Source organism: Triturus cristatus, chromosome 7 (assembly GCF_964204655.1).
Source record: "Triturus cristatus chromosome 7, aTriCri1.1, whole genome shotgun sequence".
In the NCBI taxonomy this organism is placed as follows: domain Eukaryota; kingdom Metazoa; phylum Chordata; class Amphibia; order Caudata; family Salamandridae; genus Triturus; species Triturus cristatus.
In genome coordinates, this window is record NC_140590.1 from 390076460 (window position 1) to 390095120 (window position 18661).

Consider the following 18661-nt stretch of genomic DNA (forward strand, 5'->3'; position numbering starts at 1 on the left):
AGAGGCCGTAAAGCATGCCAAAGTTCTGACAATATGCGAGCATAGGGTTAATATTCCCAGTCAGTAGTCACTCCTAAAATGATGTCCATATGCCTAGTGGACAGTTCTATCAATATTTGGGGAATAATTATCAGAATGAATGGTTCAATGTTGTGCCCATTCTAAAATGCACACTCTAGGTTCCAATAGATTTTACTGCACTGGTTTAAAAAATAATGCAAATATGGTAGAAATAAGTGTTTCTGTAATCACACAAACCTTATCGGGTGCAGTGGGAATGAGGTAGCATGTTCTGAACCCTAGCAGAGTCTGTCATAGATTGCCATGAAATTATTTGGCTAAAACTGACTCACCTTGATGAGGAAATGCTGATGCATGAAGGGTCAGAAAGGAGGTCCATACCCGGTTGCCAAATCATTCAAAAGCACTACTTGAGAAACAGGTCAACCATAGCCTGAAAGGAGGAAAATGAATCAGAGGTTTAGCGCTTTAGCGAATACCACCCAAAAGTCCTTCAAAGATGTGTGCTGCATTTATCCTCTCCAGTGAGGTACTTCCCGATCTACTCCTGTTTTGTTTGCTTTACGGACGCCTTCCCTGGAGTACCCAATACTAGGACACCATGTTATTTAAGCAAGCAAATGTATAACCAAGGTGTTGTCCCTCTTGTGTTGTAAAAAAATGTAATATTTTCTATAAGATACTGAAGTGCAAAGTCATATCATAAAATATAATTCAAAACAACCTAATTCAATGCACCATTACTTCAACACTACTCTGCATAGTTACTTCTTGTATTAATCAACACATAATTACTTAATATTACTCCATGATACATCATCCCAGAAATATTTAATAATACTTCATGCTATATCATTCAACACAATTCCCACTCAACTCAGCAGACTCAAGGAAAATTGAGCAATCCAACATGCTGCAGCACAGCATTATTCAACATACCAAAGGCCATTAAAAAATAGTAACTGCACTCTAATATTTCTACTATTAAAATCAGCAAATTATATGCTTCAAACAACTCCTTGAAAATGTGTTCTCACTGTCTACCTTCTCAAATAGCTTGTAAAGTAGTGTCTTTTTTTTAATCTATCCTCAGATTGGACTTCCTGAACAGACTGTAAAGCGTTGTGCCCTACAGATTGCCGAAGCCCTGGACTTCATGCACAACAAAGCTCTGGTCCATCGAGATGTCAAACTTGACAACATCCTTCTTTTTGACAAGGCTTGTCATCATATAAAGCTTGGTGATTTTGGTCTTACACGGCTGGAAGGTTTCCCTCTATCTCCCATGTCTGGGACTCTTCCCTACTCCTCCCCAGAACTTTGCAGCCTTGCGGCCGGTGAAACTTTGGAGCTGGATTCGAGTCTTGATGTGTGGGCATTTGGGGTACTGCTCTTTTGTATTTCGACAGGGTTCTTTCCCTGGGACACAGCTTTACATTCTGATAACCAGTATGAGGAGTTTGCCAAGTGGCAAGGGAATCCAGACAACCAAGCCTCACCTTCACAGTGGAAGTCCTTCACGAGTGAAGCCATGGTCATGTTTCGTAAACTTCTTGCTCCCAATCCAGACAAGAGAAGTCCTGCCATCGAAGCACTGAAGTACCTCAATGTCACCTGGAGAGCTGGCAACCTGAACAATAATTCCAGGAGACTTGACAACTCCCTGTTCCTGGAGGAAAAGGTGGATAACCTTAGATATCTCCAAGTGAAAGCCAGCACAGACTGCAGAACTACTGCCAACTCGTGCTCCAGGATGATCTCAGTTGAAAGTTCTCCCATGTGCCCCAGCAGTGGTGCCATCTCAATGCCAGAAGAAAGTTGGACAGAGAGCACTACCAGCTTAGATGATCTAGCTGATGAGACCAAATATATCACTGATTTTCTGCAGGAGGACAATTAAAAGGGGCATTCACCTCCTGGAGGAACAATATTGGGCGAAGTTTGAAAATAGATATGAGAATGGAGAATTTTGAGAACAGTAGGTCAGTTCAACAAAGGGAAAGTTGTTTACGTGCCAGTCATGCTGCTACCATTCACAAGCCAACATTTTCAAGGGTATATCGCAACTATGTCGAGTTGCAAGGAACTGAAAATGGTCTGCAATGAAATGAAAATCCTCTGCTTAACATTTTACACCATATAGGGATCTGCAGATGCCTACAATGGCGCCATTTTCGAATCATCGAATTGTGTAGGAAAAAAATGGCCATCCTGGTCCATTTGTCAACTAAATGTTGCTTGACTTAAACACATAGTTATAGGTACTTAGACATGCAGATTAGCAGATGATGTGGCATTTTGGGCTACCTCTACTATTCATCTGACTTGCAATAAGCTAATCTAAGTGCATTTCCTTACTTCTTGCCTCTAGGTAAGGGATGCATCCATATTTTTGAGAGGAGAGGTTTTGAGGTGGTCATGGTGCAAGAAGGGGACTCCCTAGAACATGCGCTGGGATTTCCACCATGAAGAGATGGGTCATGTTGACGTACATTCTGCACTCATCTAATAAAAAATCTTATCTGGTCACAGTATTAGAGAAATCAAGCACTTCTAAAGATGCATTGTGCTTTCCTCTGACACAAGTGGACTAGTCTCTCAGACACTAGAGCCTTTGATGCTGGAAGGACTGGATTAGAGTCAGTCACTTCACATGGATTTATTATTGCCCATCATATCTCTGTATAGCTCTGGTAGAGCCTGCCGCGATGCTGCCTCATCAATGTGCCCTTCGTAAAGATACACTTCCTTTTCCTAATCCTTATTCCACCAAACCTAATTACCTAAAATGGTCTTACAATTTGTGCGCTTGGTCCCTCTATAGCCAGTTGGATAGCTCAATCCTTTTTATTAGTGTGATCTTTTCAAGATTAGAATCCTGTGTGTCATCATTCATATCAGGCTAGAACGTGAAAACCCCTGACACGGCAGAAGCCTTCTTTGTCAAACTACACTTCTTGGCATATTTTCTCAATGTGCAGTTCCCAAGAGGGGTCTCCATCATCTCTGCCTATCTACTCTACTCCATTTGCAGAAGTGTAGAAGTTCAACCATACATCTATACATTAATGACTCTATGCAGTGATTTTTTCAGTCTTGCTAGCGATGGTCTTTACATCCGAGATCCCCCAGCATCCACAACCATACTATCAATGTCTTTATCTATGAGGCTACATATGAGGTCCATTGTGTCTCCGTTGCTGCGAAGAGTTTCACAACTCTAAATATTCCTATTTTAGTTGGAAAAAAATGCGTTCAAAATGGGAATTAGACTATTCCAAAAGCAGACGTATGTTTTCCCATACCTGCTGGCCAGATTTTTCTAATAGGCTAATAGTAGCATGTGTTTAAATCATTTTAACAGGGTCCATTTGCATTACATCGGTGTGAGTAGGCGCAAAAGTACTCTAGTGTATATTAAATTTGTGCCAGAAGTTTGCATGGTTTTTGCACTAGTTTTAACACTCAACCAACGTGTGCTAAATTGTGGATATGTGCACGTGCAAAAACAAAAACAAATATTGTGGCACCTATTTTTTGCCCTTACGTTAGGGTCTAAATGTCCACAAAAGAATGTTGTCAGTTAATTTACATGAAATATTACTTTTTATATAAGCAGGCAATCCAGCGAGTGGAAATGTACCTCTCAGATTATATGTAAGAATTAATCAAATTATATTTTTGCTTGTTTTTGGAAAGGAGCATCTTTGGAGCACAACATAAATTGCGATTGCCCGTGTTTTGCATGTTCTATTACCACTAGTTGTTCACTGCTGATGACAGTGAGAACAAAACATGTAAAACGAGGGTAATAATGCACACAAAAGGGTGCAAATACTTTATCTCCCATTATGAGCTCTAGTTGTTAAATGGTGCACAAAAGCACTGCTAGAACCTCGAGCAAATGTAATTTGAAAAAAGGAAAATTTGCATCCGATTAAACCAATCGATTGTGATTGACGGTCTCAGAGCTGATAACATATGGTTATCGGACATTAGTGCCAAGAAACAAGCATGCCTTAAATACACCTTTTATGTTAAATGCTGACCAATTTACAAAACTATAGTGTGTACATTCATCCAGCTGACAGTGAGGCACAAGTTAACCTGGGTTTTTAGACTAGTTTTATGTCAACATATAGAAAGCCCCCTTTCACAGGGCCCCCATCACTTTGAGTTTGCTCCTTCTGCAGACACACAATATGTGGGACCTTATTCTTGCCCTTCACAGGTGAAAGGGCCTGATATACAGTTTGGCAGAGGGGGTACTCTGGTGCAAACGTGCAGACGACCCGGCCCACCAAGCCCTCGGGCCCTCCACCTGTCCTTAGATTTTCCATCGACAAAGCCCCTGTTGGCTCTTTCAATGGAAAACCTTCCTTTTCTGACCAGTAAGAGGAAGGACATTATACTGCTTGCTCTATATAGGGTGAGCAGTGCAATGTTGTTTTCTTCTGTCTCTCACCCTAGGGAAAGAAAGAGACATTCTCACAATGTGGGGTTCATTAGGTTTTTTTAAATTCTTCTGAAAGAAACTCCCTTTGTTCCTGAAAAACAACAAAACTAAAACTTCAAAGTTTGGCGAACAGCTGTCAAAACTGATGATGACCGCCCAGCAAACTTCTGTACATTGAAAGGTACTGCCTTTCAATAGACCCAGAAGGCCGCCGGGCCGGCAGCCATTTTTACATGTGACAGACAGTCCGCCATGGGTTAGGTTAGGTTAATGACATTTGTTAAGCGCATGGTTGCACAGAGAACAGTGCGTCCCCGCGCTGACAGCCCTATCTACATCTCATCAGCTGGATCACAGAAGGAGTGCTTGGCCTGCTATGCTGAATTGAGTTTGGGGAAAAGGTGGGTTTTCAGCCTCTGTCTGAACCTGGTTTCAGACAGCTCCATCCTCAAGTCGATGGGTAGGTTATTCCAGTCATTGCTGGCATGGTGTCTAAAGGAACGACCTCCCATCCTAGCTCTATATATCCGAGGCGCCACTAAAAGCATGCTGCCCATCGACCTCAGGGGACGTGAGGGGCGATAGACAGGAAGCAGGTCCTGGAGATATGGAGGTGCTTTTTTGTGAGCTATACGGTGGGTTATACACATGGTTTTAAATTTGATTCGTTCCTTTATTGGGAGCCAGTGGAGGGAGCGTAATGCATGTTTCCCAGAGGCTCTCCTAGGGAGGTTAAGGACCAGCCTAGCAGCTGCGTTCTGGACGCGTTGTAACTGAGCTAGGCCTTTTTTGCTGAGTCCGCATAGAAGGGAATTCCCATAGTCTAGGTGGGAGGTGACCAAGGCATGTACCATAGTTTTTCTGGAGCTGGGGGGCAAAAGGTCCAGGACTTTCCTCAGGACCTTCAGGAGTCCATAGCATTTTCCGGCAACCTTCCCAACATGGTTGGTGTATGCTAGCTTAGAGTCGAGGAGGAAGCCAAGGTTTTTGACTGTGTCTACTGGGGACGGGACCAAGCCCAGTTCCGTGGGCCACCAGGCAGAGGTCCAAATGGAAGGGCAGGGGCCTACGATAAGAACTTCCGTCTTGTTGCCATTGAGGCGGAGACAGTTCTGTTTCATCCAGCCGTCAAGTGCTACCAAGCAGGCCGAGAAATTCTCAGCGTCCACAACTGGATCACGGGATAGATTGATCACCAGTTGTGTATCGTCTGCATAAGAGACTATTGCTACACCATATGACTCCACCAATTTGGCAAGGGGTTCCATGTACAGATTAAATAGAGTGGGGCTCAGGATCGAGCCCTGAGGAACCCCTTGCCTAAGACATCTAACACTGGATTTATATGGTGGGCAGTGCACTTGAAATCTCCTGTTGTTGAGGAAGGAGACCAGCCACTCATGTGCAGGACCGGTTATTCCCTTTTCATTTAGGCGGTCCAGTAATACGGGGTGAGATACGGTATCAAACGCCGCACTTAAGTCCAATAGGACCAGTGCAGCCGTGTGACCCTCGTCCGCCTTACTTCGCAGCAGTTCTGTCGATAGGAGGAGGGCAGTCTCTGTCGAGTGTCTGGCTCTGAATCCCGATTGAGACGTGTGAAGGAGCATGTTTTCCTCCACAAAGCTCACCAGCTTTCTGTTGACCAATTTTTCTACTACCTTCGCACAGTAGGGAAGGAGGGAGATTGGTCTCAGGTTGTCTAATTGCGAGATGCTTATGTGGGCTTTCTTTTTAATTGGGACGACTTGGGCCAGTTTCCAGCTATCCGGAACTAAACATTCATGGAAAGACATTGAAGCCAAGTTACCTATATGCTTCGCTACCAGCAGGATATGATTTCGAAGAATTCTCGCTGGTACTGCATCAAGGGGAGAGCCTGAGTGAATGTTCGATAGGATATTGATAAGCTCCTCAGTTTGAGGAACCACAAATTTCCTAAGTTCTTCCCTGACCATCTTTCCGCAGTTAGGGTCGGGATTTATAGCTTCAGAGTTAGTCTGAAACGATGCATAGATTTTTTCTACCTTCCCTATAAAGAAGTCTGCGGTGTCATTGCATGACTCAGTCGTGGGGGGGGCTTCCCCTGAACTCGCTGGAGGGGCTGAGAGTTCCTTTAGAATCATAAAAAGTTCTTTAGATGTGTTCTCCGCACAGTCTATCCGTTTATTATAGTACTCTCTTTTAGCTTTCCTGATCTGTTTGTGGTAGAGCCTTAGTTCACTCTTATAGGCTTCGCGTAGTGAGGGGGCATATTCCACTCTCCATCTACGCTCCACGGTTTTGCACTTGGTTTTTGCGGCGCGCAGCTCAGCGGTGAACCAAGGAGCAGATTTCGTGCTCCGAGCCATGGCTTTATGAGTCCAAGGGGCTACATTATCCAGCGCACCTTGCACCCAATCTTCATATATCTTATACGCCTCTACCAAATTGTCGCTGAGCTTTGGAGGATTCTGTTCAAGGGCTTGACTGAAAGCATTGTGGCTGAATTTTCTCCAGTCCCTGCGTCTAATGACGGGAGGTTTCTGTATGGGCCTCCTGTTGGGTAGTTTCCTCAATTTAAATGGGATCACAGTGGCAGAGCTAGGGGTCTCAGCCACCTTGGGGGACAGAGTACTGCCTGTCAGACTCTCAATCAGTCCCTAAACCTCCAACTGTGCCCAGGGTGTGGAGGTTGGGAATAGCCACAGTTTGAGAAGTGTGTTGTTATTCACCAACTTAGATGATCACCCATGCACTAGAACACCCACAGTCTGCCCTTAAATAATTCCATTTAATTTTACGGGTCTAAATTTATGATTTGTAAATCACAAATGTGAATGTGCACCCACAAATGAAGGCGTGAGTAAATTTATACAACTAAATTCAATGTAGGTGTGCAATGTTGTTTGCACGTCGGGTCTAATGTCGCCTTAATCCCTTACAGTTCAGTCCACTTCACCCTTGCTTGAGGGGTTTGCAGGTTACAACTGTTGCTTTTGTTTGTATTGACCATAAACAGGACTCTGCTGTAACTCTCCAGCACCTCCTCCTTTCTACTTAACAAGTTCTATAAATTCCTTAGCACTCAGCACAAGCCGGCTCCCAGCTTACTCAGCATGGAATGAATACCCCAAGGATGCCATGTCAGGAGCCCACTGTGCAGGGCAGCCTCTGATCCATTTACACAGGAGGCCTGTTTATTCAGTGTACCATGCCAGGTATTCAGATGTGTATGCTACTGGTTACACTCTATCATGCCCTCTCTTGCCCAAGACAGGAGCAAATTGATCAGCCATCTGCCACTACATATTCCTGATAACAGGAAAAAAGTCGCAAATATTTATATTGCCATATTTTTCATGAAATCTTTTTTGTTCCTTATCGAAATTGAGGCTTTACTCTTACAAGAAAATTATTCTAATCCTAAACAATATTTGTATTGACAGTTGCAACTTTTTACAGCTCCTATAACAATCCGAAATATTTTAGTGAGCAATCCAACTGTTTTTAAACTAAAACAAACTGTTTAATGACCAATTCCAATTTTAATTGCTTTTATATAGACTCTCTTTTTTTAATTTCATAGCTATTAAAAATATATATAATATTTTTCTATTAATTTTATTCTTCCTTGGGTGGTTGTTTAGTAACTTTGATTCTTTAAAATACTTTCCAATTTCAAAGAAAAGTTCCTTATTACTATATTCTGACAAGGAGTGCAAAAAGTCAGAAAACTCTCTCATGGCAGGCACTCGATTTAAGCCTTACGTAGAATGTTGCCTGCTGGAAAAACACTGAAAACAAACTTCTGTTTCACCTTTTTTTCTGAAGAAATTGAACCTTTGTGACTTGGAACAAAGAGGAAGAGCTGGATCAATGGATTGCCACTTCAAGCCCCATGCACTTGCAACACCACGGGGCCACTGTATCATTCACGGCCAATGCATCCTCTCACTGGTCAGCGTGAAGCGATGCCTCATCCAAACTAAACAATAATAAGACACACTTCAAGCCTCCTTTTTTAAAGCCACTCCTACACTAAACAAGGGATTGGTCAGTGTCAACGAGCTGGAAGGAGCTCGTGCCTGCTTTGTTTAACTACATGTAAACTCCAGCAATTCAGAGGTAGTGAGTGACCAAGTGGCAGCGCCTGTGTAGCTCTCTATACTCGCAGGGAGCCCTGTGCTGGAAACAAAGGTCTGCAGATTGGCTCGGTCACATGGCTTGCAATTTAGCACAGAAGGATGCAAACAGCAGCTTAGGCGTAGAATTGACCAACCCCAGTAAATGATGCCCATATCCAGCGAAAAGCATTATCAACTCTTCATTGCCTCAGGCGTTGCCTGACTTCTGGAAACATGTTGCCAGCCTATAAGAAGATTTTAGATGTCTGTAGTATTTTAAAAGGCAATTGCCTTGAGACCCCACCTTTTGGCCCTGTCAATGTGTGTTTTTATAGCACTTACTCCCTGAACTCAGCCTCTTGCAAAGTATTTCCAACATGTGCAGATAACGTAATAAGGAGATTGTGAGGCACATGGGTCAGGGGCAGTAGGTGGTTACTGGACAGTATGCCTGTTCTATACTGTCTGTCACTGGTGTGCCAGGGTCTAAGATTATATTTAATCCATAAACAATAATCACGTTACTCCCCTTGATTACTTGACTTTCCAGCTGCAACAGGAGTGAGTAGTGAAGGCTACTAACAGCAGGCGATAGAGAGATTGTAACTCAGGTACAGTTTGACAGAGTAACCACACTCGATACAGTCAATGAATCTGATTTAGACGGTGCTGCTATTGAATGAGCACACACCTACCCCAAGCAGCTCATACCCCCCCACAAAGAAATGGCTTCTGATGGCGCGACAAGTGCAAAGTGTCTCTATGAGCCGCAAGTGCATTGAGAAATGAAAATGGGAAACTGTGCACCCTATACACAAGTCAGTCTCTCTCTCTCTCTCGTTCATTCTCTCTCTCTCTTGCTCGCTCGCTCTCTCTCTCCTTTGCGCTCTCTCTCTCACTCGCTCTCTCTCTTCCTCCCTCCTTTTCGCTCTCTCTCTCTCTCTCTCTCTCTCTCTCTCTCTTTCTCTCCCCTGCTCCCAAACCAACCAACCACTGAGCATACTGTTCTAAACCAATGACCTTCAAACCCCAGTCTACTGTATCTTCGGCCCCTGGGGGATTACAACACTTCAAGATGAGGTCACCAGAAGGTTTCATACCATATTACAGTCTAACCTTTCTATCCGCAGACTGTAAAGGTCCACCAGCGGTGAACCAAGGGGCTTATTTCTGAGAGGCTTGCACCACTGGAGTGTCACTTTTTTTGATGCTCCGACGGCACAGGCCTCTCAGTCATATCTATGAGGCGACACAAAGCCGCTCTGCGTGGCCTCCTAGAAATAAAGGGGCATATCAACAAGCAGGCTTAAAAAATTATCGCCGCTTTTGCGGACGTTTTCGGCCGAAAAGCGGCGATAATTTTATCGCCTAATCAGCAAGGTCACGCTAACGCGTGAAACCTTGCTTTAGCGTCAGGATTCCTAACGCCCAGCTTTGTATCTCTAATGAGATGCAAAGTGGGCGTTCCTGACCTGGCATGACAGGAGAAATGTCGCTAAGCGACATTTCTTCTATCCTCATGCCCCACGCTATGAAGCATAGCGTCAGGAAAAGTAGCGATAATCCCTGTTATCGCTACTTTCCTAACACCTGCTTCAGGACTGACTTAGCCATGATATCCTATGGAAGGTGGATATCATGGCTAAGTTTGTGAGTCCCTATCAACTAGCTAACGTGAGATTATCGCTGGGTTTCCAGTGATAATCTCACGTTAGCCAGTTAGCGCTAGGATTTTTATCGCTGATGAGATAAGCGTTACTAATAGCACGCTACCTCAGCGATAAGTGCGCTCAGCGATAATTATTGCCGGTTGTTGTTGATATGCCCCAAAGTAAGATAAAGCAGCTCAAGTCACTATCTTCCCTTACTCTGCGTCGAGGCGTTGCAGTGGGTTTTCCCACGCAGCACCCATGGATTTTGGCGCTGCCCCAGATTTACTTAATCATGTAGACCTGGGCAGCGCCTAAACCTTACTCTTCCCCAGAGCAAGCTTAGAAAGGAGAAATATTTTTATTTCTCCTGCTTTTTTCCTCTTTCCATGTGGGCTGGATTCTTAAGCCCACATAGAAAGAGGAAAACGCCTCTCGGGATTGTTTTCATGCAAGAAGGTGCCCCTTCTTGCCCAAAATCAATCCTGCCTGCAACGGATGTACCCTTGCACAATGCAAGGGTCCCTGCATTGGTAGTAGGCAGAAAAGTGTGTGCCCGTGTAGGGGGAAAGGACAGGAGACACAGTATTCCACAGACACAGTGCATTTCTGCCCTTTCATATTGGCATGGGCAGCGCAGCAAGAAGACTTGTGACGCTGCCCTACGCCAATTTCTCAGAAATGAGGCCTCAAGTGTACAATTTCAATAAGGCATACGGTTGTTAAGAAAAAATATTGTGTCCCCTGCTTGCCTCATCTAGTAACCTTATAACAATCTAAGTAGCTGTGAATTTTGCATGCTCCTAGGGAGGACATTGTCAGAGAAAGATGTGAACAGCGGCTGAGTGAGCCTTTATTTCCCAGTTGAAACCCTTCCTTCTCAAAAGATGGTTCTATGGTATATGTCTGATCAGCAAAAAACAAACAAGAGAGGTTGCGAACTTCAGTTTTGTACTGTATTCACTACTCCTAGATACTGTATGAGAGCGTGTTCTAAGTATGTGTTTGCAGCGCCCTCTAGTGACAAGCCTTGCTTCTGCTCATTTTTCAGTATAGATTGCTCCAATTTATTATGCAAGCTACGCTGCTTCTATAGTGCACCAGTGTTTATTTTTAAAAACCTATATTGTGTTATTTTATCATGTGCCATGCAAGAGTCTTCTGTGTTCCATTTTCAGAAACAGATTTTACCGTAATGTCTTAGTGTGACGTTGTTTTGCTGGACTGTGGTTAAAAATGGCTGGCGCCCCATGGCAAGTAATGGCACACTTGCCTGTTAGCATGGGGTGAGTTACATGGGTTATGTGGGATTCAGTAATATTTGCACCCGTGTCCATGCACTATTACAGAATCATGTGTCCCAGCTGACTGGTAGCAAATCATTTTGCACCAGTCGGTTATTGCAGATAGAAAGGGCCTCATGTACAATAGGCCTGTGCCGCCGAAGCGCCACTTTTTTTGTCTCTCCGGTGGCTCAGGGCTCTCAATCATATCTATGAAGCGGGCTTTGTATGGACTCATAGATATGGAGTAAGGTAAAGCAGCGCAAAGTGCTGCGTTGACTTACTCTGCTTCAAGGAGGCGTTGCATGGGTGTTGCTGTGAGTGTTCCCATGCAACGCCCATGGCTTTTGACGCTGCTCCGGATTTACAAAATCATGTAAACCTGGGGCAGCGCCAAAACCTAACACCTCCACAGAGTAGGCGTAACGAGGAGAAATGTTTTGATTCCCCCTTCTTTTTTTCATCTTTCCATGTGTGCTGCATAGAACAGTGAAAATGCCTCTCGTGATTGTTTTTGTCCAGGAAGGTGCCCCTTCCTGCACAAAAGCAATCCTGCCAACAACACAGACAGCCTTGCACCATGGTGCAAAGTTGCCTGCGCTGGCGCTCGGCTGCAAATTTTGCACCATCGCTGCCGGAAAGGGTAGGAATGCACTGTATCTTATAATAATGGTGCATTCCTGCCCTTTCAAATTGGTGTTGGGCAGCACAGCAAAAAGGCTTGTGGTACTACCCTATGCCAATTCTTTGTAAATGAGGCCTTAACTGGTCAATGGCTCTGAAGCACAGAAGATAACAAAAAGTTGATTACACTTGTGGTGCAATAGGACTCTTGCAACCTTGATCTCCAGTACCACTGCACCAGCTTAACTAATGATATCTAGACCCCTAAGAGGAAATGTTACTTCTGTACCAGTCTGCAGGAGCACTGAAAGTGCAAGTTGTACTGGCTAAAGTGCCCAAATCAGTCTAATCTACGTAATCTCGCCACAGGGAATTGGTTTTCTGGTCTCCTCAGTGCTATGTACAGAGTTCTTGCTACTTAATTATGATGAGCGCCAAAATATTAGGCAACATATTAAGAGAATTTGCTCTCTTATGTTTTACACTATCACACTATTTTTTTAATGGCAGCTCAGTGGTTAATGGTGATAAAAATGCCCTGATTTCAGTTTCAGCCAGTTTACTGTGGTATAACAGAATATTTATTTTATCTGTGCTCTTTAGTTACCTTTCTAGTTATATTCTTTTGTGATTTAATTATTTGCATTTCCTTTGGTTTATATGCCCTCTGATGCTATACAAGATGTTTGTGAGTGTTGATTTCTACTTCTTCTTCGATGCTATATTTCAGACTATATTTTTCTACAAAGCCCGTGTATTTCACCTGTCATATAGTTTATTTTCCCAACATCAATGCCTATTACATAATTTGTGTGAATTTTATTCTTTAAACTTCACCTTTGTTCCTCAAGTTGATTTGGTGCTGATGTTTTCTCCAAATGAATGTTATAATTTGACTAAATATAATTAAAATGTTTTTGGGTTTGTAGTTTTTTTCTCATGCGTGTGTTTTTGCATTTTAGATATTATTTTCAATGATTGTTTTAATCGTTTTGTCCTATACTCTTATCACAAGTATGTTGCAAGATTTTCCAAGCTTTCTGACCTTTTCTTAAATGCCTTAAATACTGGGAAATGTGATTTGTTTTAGAGGTGGCATTTGTTAGCAACATCTCAATCACTCCTCTTTTTCACATTGTACACATCACTTTATTCTTAATGATTTCATGATTGAATGCAAAAACAATGAGTTATTTTGCGTTGTCCTGCCAAGCAAGGATGTTTCAATTTTTTCAGCGCCACGTTGCGCCACCTGCTGGTGCGCCCCTGCTGGACACTATTCTTGGTTTGCTCTTGAAAAAGCTATAGTCCCAAGTGAAATTAAAAGTTGACGCTATAGTTTAGGACGTTATATGAACAGATTTCACTGTGGAGCTATTTGTACCAAAATGAAATTCTCTTTGTATAAACAGGGGAATCCCACAATAAATGTATTATTTAGCAGTTTAATGGAAGGTCCTCATTTGGGTTCAGTGGTGGCTGCTATGGGGCTGTGGTGGTGGGGAGGGCGGGTGGGGGCTGGTTAAAAAAAATGAAAGAAAATCACACTTACCTGGCCACCACCTCTCCTCCATTCTTCTTCCGCCGGAACAGGAAGCACCCAGGCTACCAGTCTCTGCCAGCCAATCACGACGCTGCTGATCCCAGCATCATTACTGCTCTGATTGCTGTAGTTCGGCGCTCAGGCAGGCAGTGGGAGCCTGGGCATGCTCCCCACCCATGCTGTAATACATCCTGGATGGAGACCATGCAACTTGTTATGCGTACTTAAGTGCACATACCACTCCTCCCCCTGCTGACCGACAGCCCTGCCCAACCCCACACCTTAAGCAGAACTGGGCAAGTACCGTAAAAATAAAATGATAATAATATTAATTTTTCTGTGGGGCAACGCTCCTACGCCGTAGCAGAGGATCCGCTGTCTGAGTTACATAAAACAGACACTGAGACTAGAAAGGTTTCTGTTGCTGTTGTTTATTCAACTCCAATACAAGTTTGCCACAAAGAGCCCCAGGTGGACTCTGTTCATATAACATATCTCGACCCTGGTCCCCCTGAGCATATGGGGTTGTCCTTGTGACACAAGAAACACTAAAGTTTAGTAAGCAGTAAATGTAATGGAGAAAGGTTCATTCCACTTCTTTCTGACTGATATTTTTTCACCCACTGCAGTTTTGATAACCGTGCATTGGCTGATGACGCTGAGTTCGTTTTTTACTTGTGTGTACTGTACTGTAACCTGCACAGCATCGTTGAAATGATCGATCCAGGATTTTTATTCTTTTAGTTGAGCAATATGTACATATAGTTTTGGTAGGTTGCTGAAAATGTTTCAAATTGATCAAACTCACCACTGTTACAGGCTTTTTGAAAGAGTGTATTTTTAAAATCTTTGAAATTCATGCTTTGGAAAGTGCCAAGCAGACACCTGAAAGCTCCAAATAGACAGACCAGACGACGAGGGAAGCGGCAACAGCCCAAAAGGCTGGCGCATGCGAAAGCTGACAGACATGGTGAAGATTAAGCTGCATTTCAGCCTTTCAGATATGCCTCTCAGCCTGCCACCTCCAGATCCATCTGCACAGGTGCTCACTCCCTACCTAAAAACCGTCAGGGTGTATCAACTGGCCAAAAACAAGGTTTAAACGTGGAAAGTTAAGTGTTTGTTCACACCAGTGTGATCTGTCTGATAATTGATTTGAAATCTGTATTTCTAATCTATATTTGTTTATTGCCTGTTTGTATTTTTCATTGTATACCTGAGCACAGGTAATACCTAGTTGCCTTATGCACAATAAAGTATTTGAAATCCATAAACAGAGTGTATGTGGTTAATCCCATCTTGATCAGTGGATCCTTCCCTGTGCAGTGATATGTGCTTCATTGTCCTCTGTTGAGAGTAGCTGTCAGAATCAAGAGAACCCATCAACAAGCCACACCAACACCTAGAAGAGCACTGCATCACACACAGGTAGGTTACAGACGAGGGGCTGAGCAGTCCTTTCTGCATGCTTAAACATACAGAAATGTTTAACAGAACTCACATTTCTTCTGGCCCTGCCTCCTGCTGTAGAGCATGACAGCTCAGAGCACCAGTAACTCTCTACTCACTGGAATCACAGACACCTAAAAACACAACACAGGCAGAGCAGGCAAATCACGGAGAGTTTTTCCAGTGGATGCCCAACTACCACCACACTGGACATCCCAGATGATCCCCAGCAACCCCAAGCACGGTGGTGTGCCCATGTTGCTGGCATACACTCAATGTACACCATATTCTAGTTATCCCTCTTCCAACCCATCTCACTCAACAAACACACCTACACCTTCTCCATTGTGCCTCAACATGTCTCTTGCAGAGTTACTAAGGGCTTCTTGTCATTTATTTCACGTGTGAGCTTTCAGCCATTTCTGGATTTGTATGCATTCAACAGGATTTCCTTTGCCCTTATAAGTATTGGTCTACAACTACATGTCACAGTAAGCGAAGTATCATTTGAGAAACAAAAAATCATGACTGGCTAAAGATATCACACATAACATGGGGTTGCTTGTAATATATATATACAATAAATATAACATAAGCTTCCCACCTCTTTTCACAATCTACCACCACCTTCCCACACATAAAATCACCATCAGTAAAGAACTGCACAAATTACCAACACACAAAGAATCACCACTCCATATCTATACAAATTCCTCCACAACTATAGTTCAACCAACAGGCACCACAGAAATAATTCACACAAGCAAACGACACCACCACCAATTCATCCAAATAGAGACATTAAATACCACAAAACAAAACTGAAGAAACCAAATTCATCTCACCACTTTACATTTCCAACCCAATCAACAGCTTACCACGCCTGGTGCTGTTCTTAGCTACATAATATCCACAGTCTCCTCTACACCAACAAGCCTTACCACCTGTCATTGCATGAATATAACCTTACTCCAGAAACCACCCAACCTAGCTAAACAAGCATTTGCAATGCAATAGGTCTCGCAGTTGCAAGATTTTGAGCTATTGGTATTGTAAGTGACCTTGGCTTTTATTTATGTGTTTATAAAATTTGCAGTAATAAAAGGCATTGCCATTTACAGTACCAATAGGTCAAAGTTTCTAAAATGCGAGACCTATTGCACTGCAAATGCTTGTTGTTTACAGGCACCCCATGCTGCACTTTCACAATAATAGAGGCCATGCTGCCCCTTTTTTCAAACGAGTCATATCAAACGAAAGGTCCACAGACACTATTTAATAAGTGTGATATAGGGTGCTTTTACCAAAAAAAGCATTTGTTTGCCAAGTTGATAAAAAATGCTTTTTTTCCGTAAAAGCGCCCCGTGAAAGAGCGCATGGCGCGCTGAATGTTGTAGGAAAGCCTATAGTGCGTGCAGTAGGAGAAAAGCATTAAAGAAAATAGTGTTTACAGACTAATTAAGACCTCCCAAAGTAAAAGGGCCAGTCCTCATGGGAGGTTACAAAAGACAAGGTGGTACTAAGGAGGGACTAACAAACTTATTACTGAATCAGGAATAGCATTTATGAATGACAACAACACAAGCCGATGACAAATATGGGCAGAGATCAGCATGATATAGTGATTTTCTTTCTTTTATTTTGGTCAGCATTTTCTCCTTTTAAATACATTCAAAATATTTTTGGAGATGAGCGAGTAAACAAGCCATGAAATAAGCTTCGATAGCACATAAACCACAGATAAGAACATCCATCTCTGAACCTCTCTCAGCACAAAGAATTGAGATGGGGTGAAACCTTGCCATGTAGGGTCTACTCTCTACCTCTGCCAATTTAAAAGTAAGGCTAGCTAGAAAGGCCATGCCCTTTGAACACAGGGCTCTGGAGAGAACGTGCAGGAAACAAGCTGTTGGTGGCTTCCCATTTGAGCCTCCTAAATCCTCCTTGTGAGTTTTATTTGGGAGGCCGAGTGGTGACTACAGCTCACTGAAATAATAAACTCTTTCATTAAGGAGGAATCTACGAACTATTGATCTATCGTTCATGAATATAAACCAGAGAACACATCCACATGGCCATCTCATGCAGAAGGCTCAGCTTGGGTTTACTGGAATCATGGCTAGCTGGCTTGTCTACCAGGCCCCTCCCCTTCACCCTTCTGTCATATCATGAGCTCAGAGGAGAACCTTTGTCTTCCTGTGACTCGGCTCATTAATTGGCAGGCACTTTAAACACTTCCCTCAGTATACTTGATTGATTCAAACGTCTGGACTCAAAGATCCTTTTGCAAGTAAATGATCGGTGCACACATTATTCCGCAAGGAGTTTACAAATCACCAATTTTCATGGTAAAACAATGATCAAGGGAGAACAGTGCAAGAATTTAATTGCTGGTGGAAAAATCCATCTCTGTTAGGTGACTTGACAATGTGGATATTGTGAGGGTGGTTGACAAATCCAAAAAGTCAGACGAAGGGAATGGATGGGGGAGGGAGTGGGAACAATGGAGGAAGCGTTTGCAGTTTGTTTCATTAACCCAGCACCCGCTTCGGTCGGCGTCCGTGCAGGGGGGGAGGGGGGAGCATATTTACTACATATAATGGCCTTAAATAGTCAAATATTTTTGTTACAAAATGTAAATGTATTCAATATAAATAAAAGAAATCTGATATGACCGCAAAACTCTTCCAAGTGTGGATATTTTTGTTTAATCTGGTTCCGACCTGCGCCTTGGGGAGGTTTACAGCTCCTTGCTCTTTCTCCTCCCCCCGTTCATGTCTGGTCTCCGAGCCTGAAAGTAGTTAAGGCCAGAGGCAGCGCCGTATGTGCTGCCGAGGCACAGCGGGTGGAGTAACGGAGAGTGGAAGTTGGCCCAATATGGAAAGTAAAGAAAAACGAAAACAAACAAACCTTGTTCAAATCATGATGCTCGGTTTTGGAGTTTACCGCGCTTCATGCTTTGGACATCCCGGTGCTAACAAAGTTTGTTTATTTTAGTACAGTTTTCTAAAATAAACAAGCATTACTAGCACCCTGCTGTCCAAAACATGAAGCGCAGTGTCAGAGAAACGGGTGCCGAAGGAGCGACGCGGACTACTGCTGCAGGGGCGGTGTGCGCTGTGAGGGAGGCACAGTGCTTCAACAAACTAGGGAAAAATAAAGTACCATGAAGAGCGATGTCGGAGACGCGGGTGCATATATGAAGTGAGAAAAAGTGTGCAATTCTGGAAAAAAAATGCTTTAACTACACGATGGCCCCTCCCATTGCATGCCGATTCTTCTCAGCTTTGGAAGCAGTGGAATAGAAGACGTGACCCCTGGTTATAAACAAGCAGCATGTGGTGCCCGCCCCTCGCGCACACCGACACTTGAGAACAGCGGTGGAAAATAAACAAGGAAGTAGTCCCTACACTAATAGATAATGCCGAGAAGTGGAACTAAACTGCAGGTGGTCGGTGCTGCTTCCTGCTAAAGGGAAGCAAAACAGAAGTGCCGCATGGGATCGTAAGCCAATGATAAGCCCGCTAACA

At 43.4% G+C, this 18661-nt stretch overlaps 1 protein-coding gene across 2 annotated transcripts in view; it reads left to right on the top strand.

The window, feature by feature from the left end:
* The window catches only part of LOC146809760 (serine/threonine-protein kinase SBK1-like), a 102403-nt gene extending 87458 nt beyond the window's left edge, over positions 1-14945 (top strand). For both annotated transcript variants that reach the window (XM_085616611.1, XM_085616612.1), the window contains exon 4: positions 1115-14945. In XM_085616611.1, coding sequence (XP_085472737.1) covers positions 1115-1921 — 807 coding nt within the window. In that variant the 3' untranslated portion in view covers positions 1922-14945. The remainder of the gene's footprint in view (positions 1-1114) is intronic.
* Positions 14946-18661: the final 3716 nt, after the last annotated feature.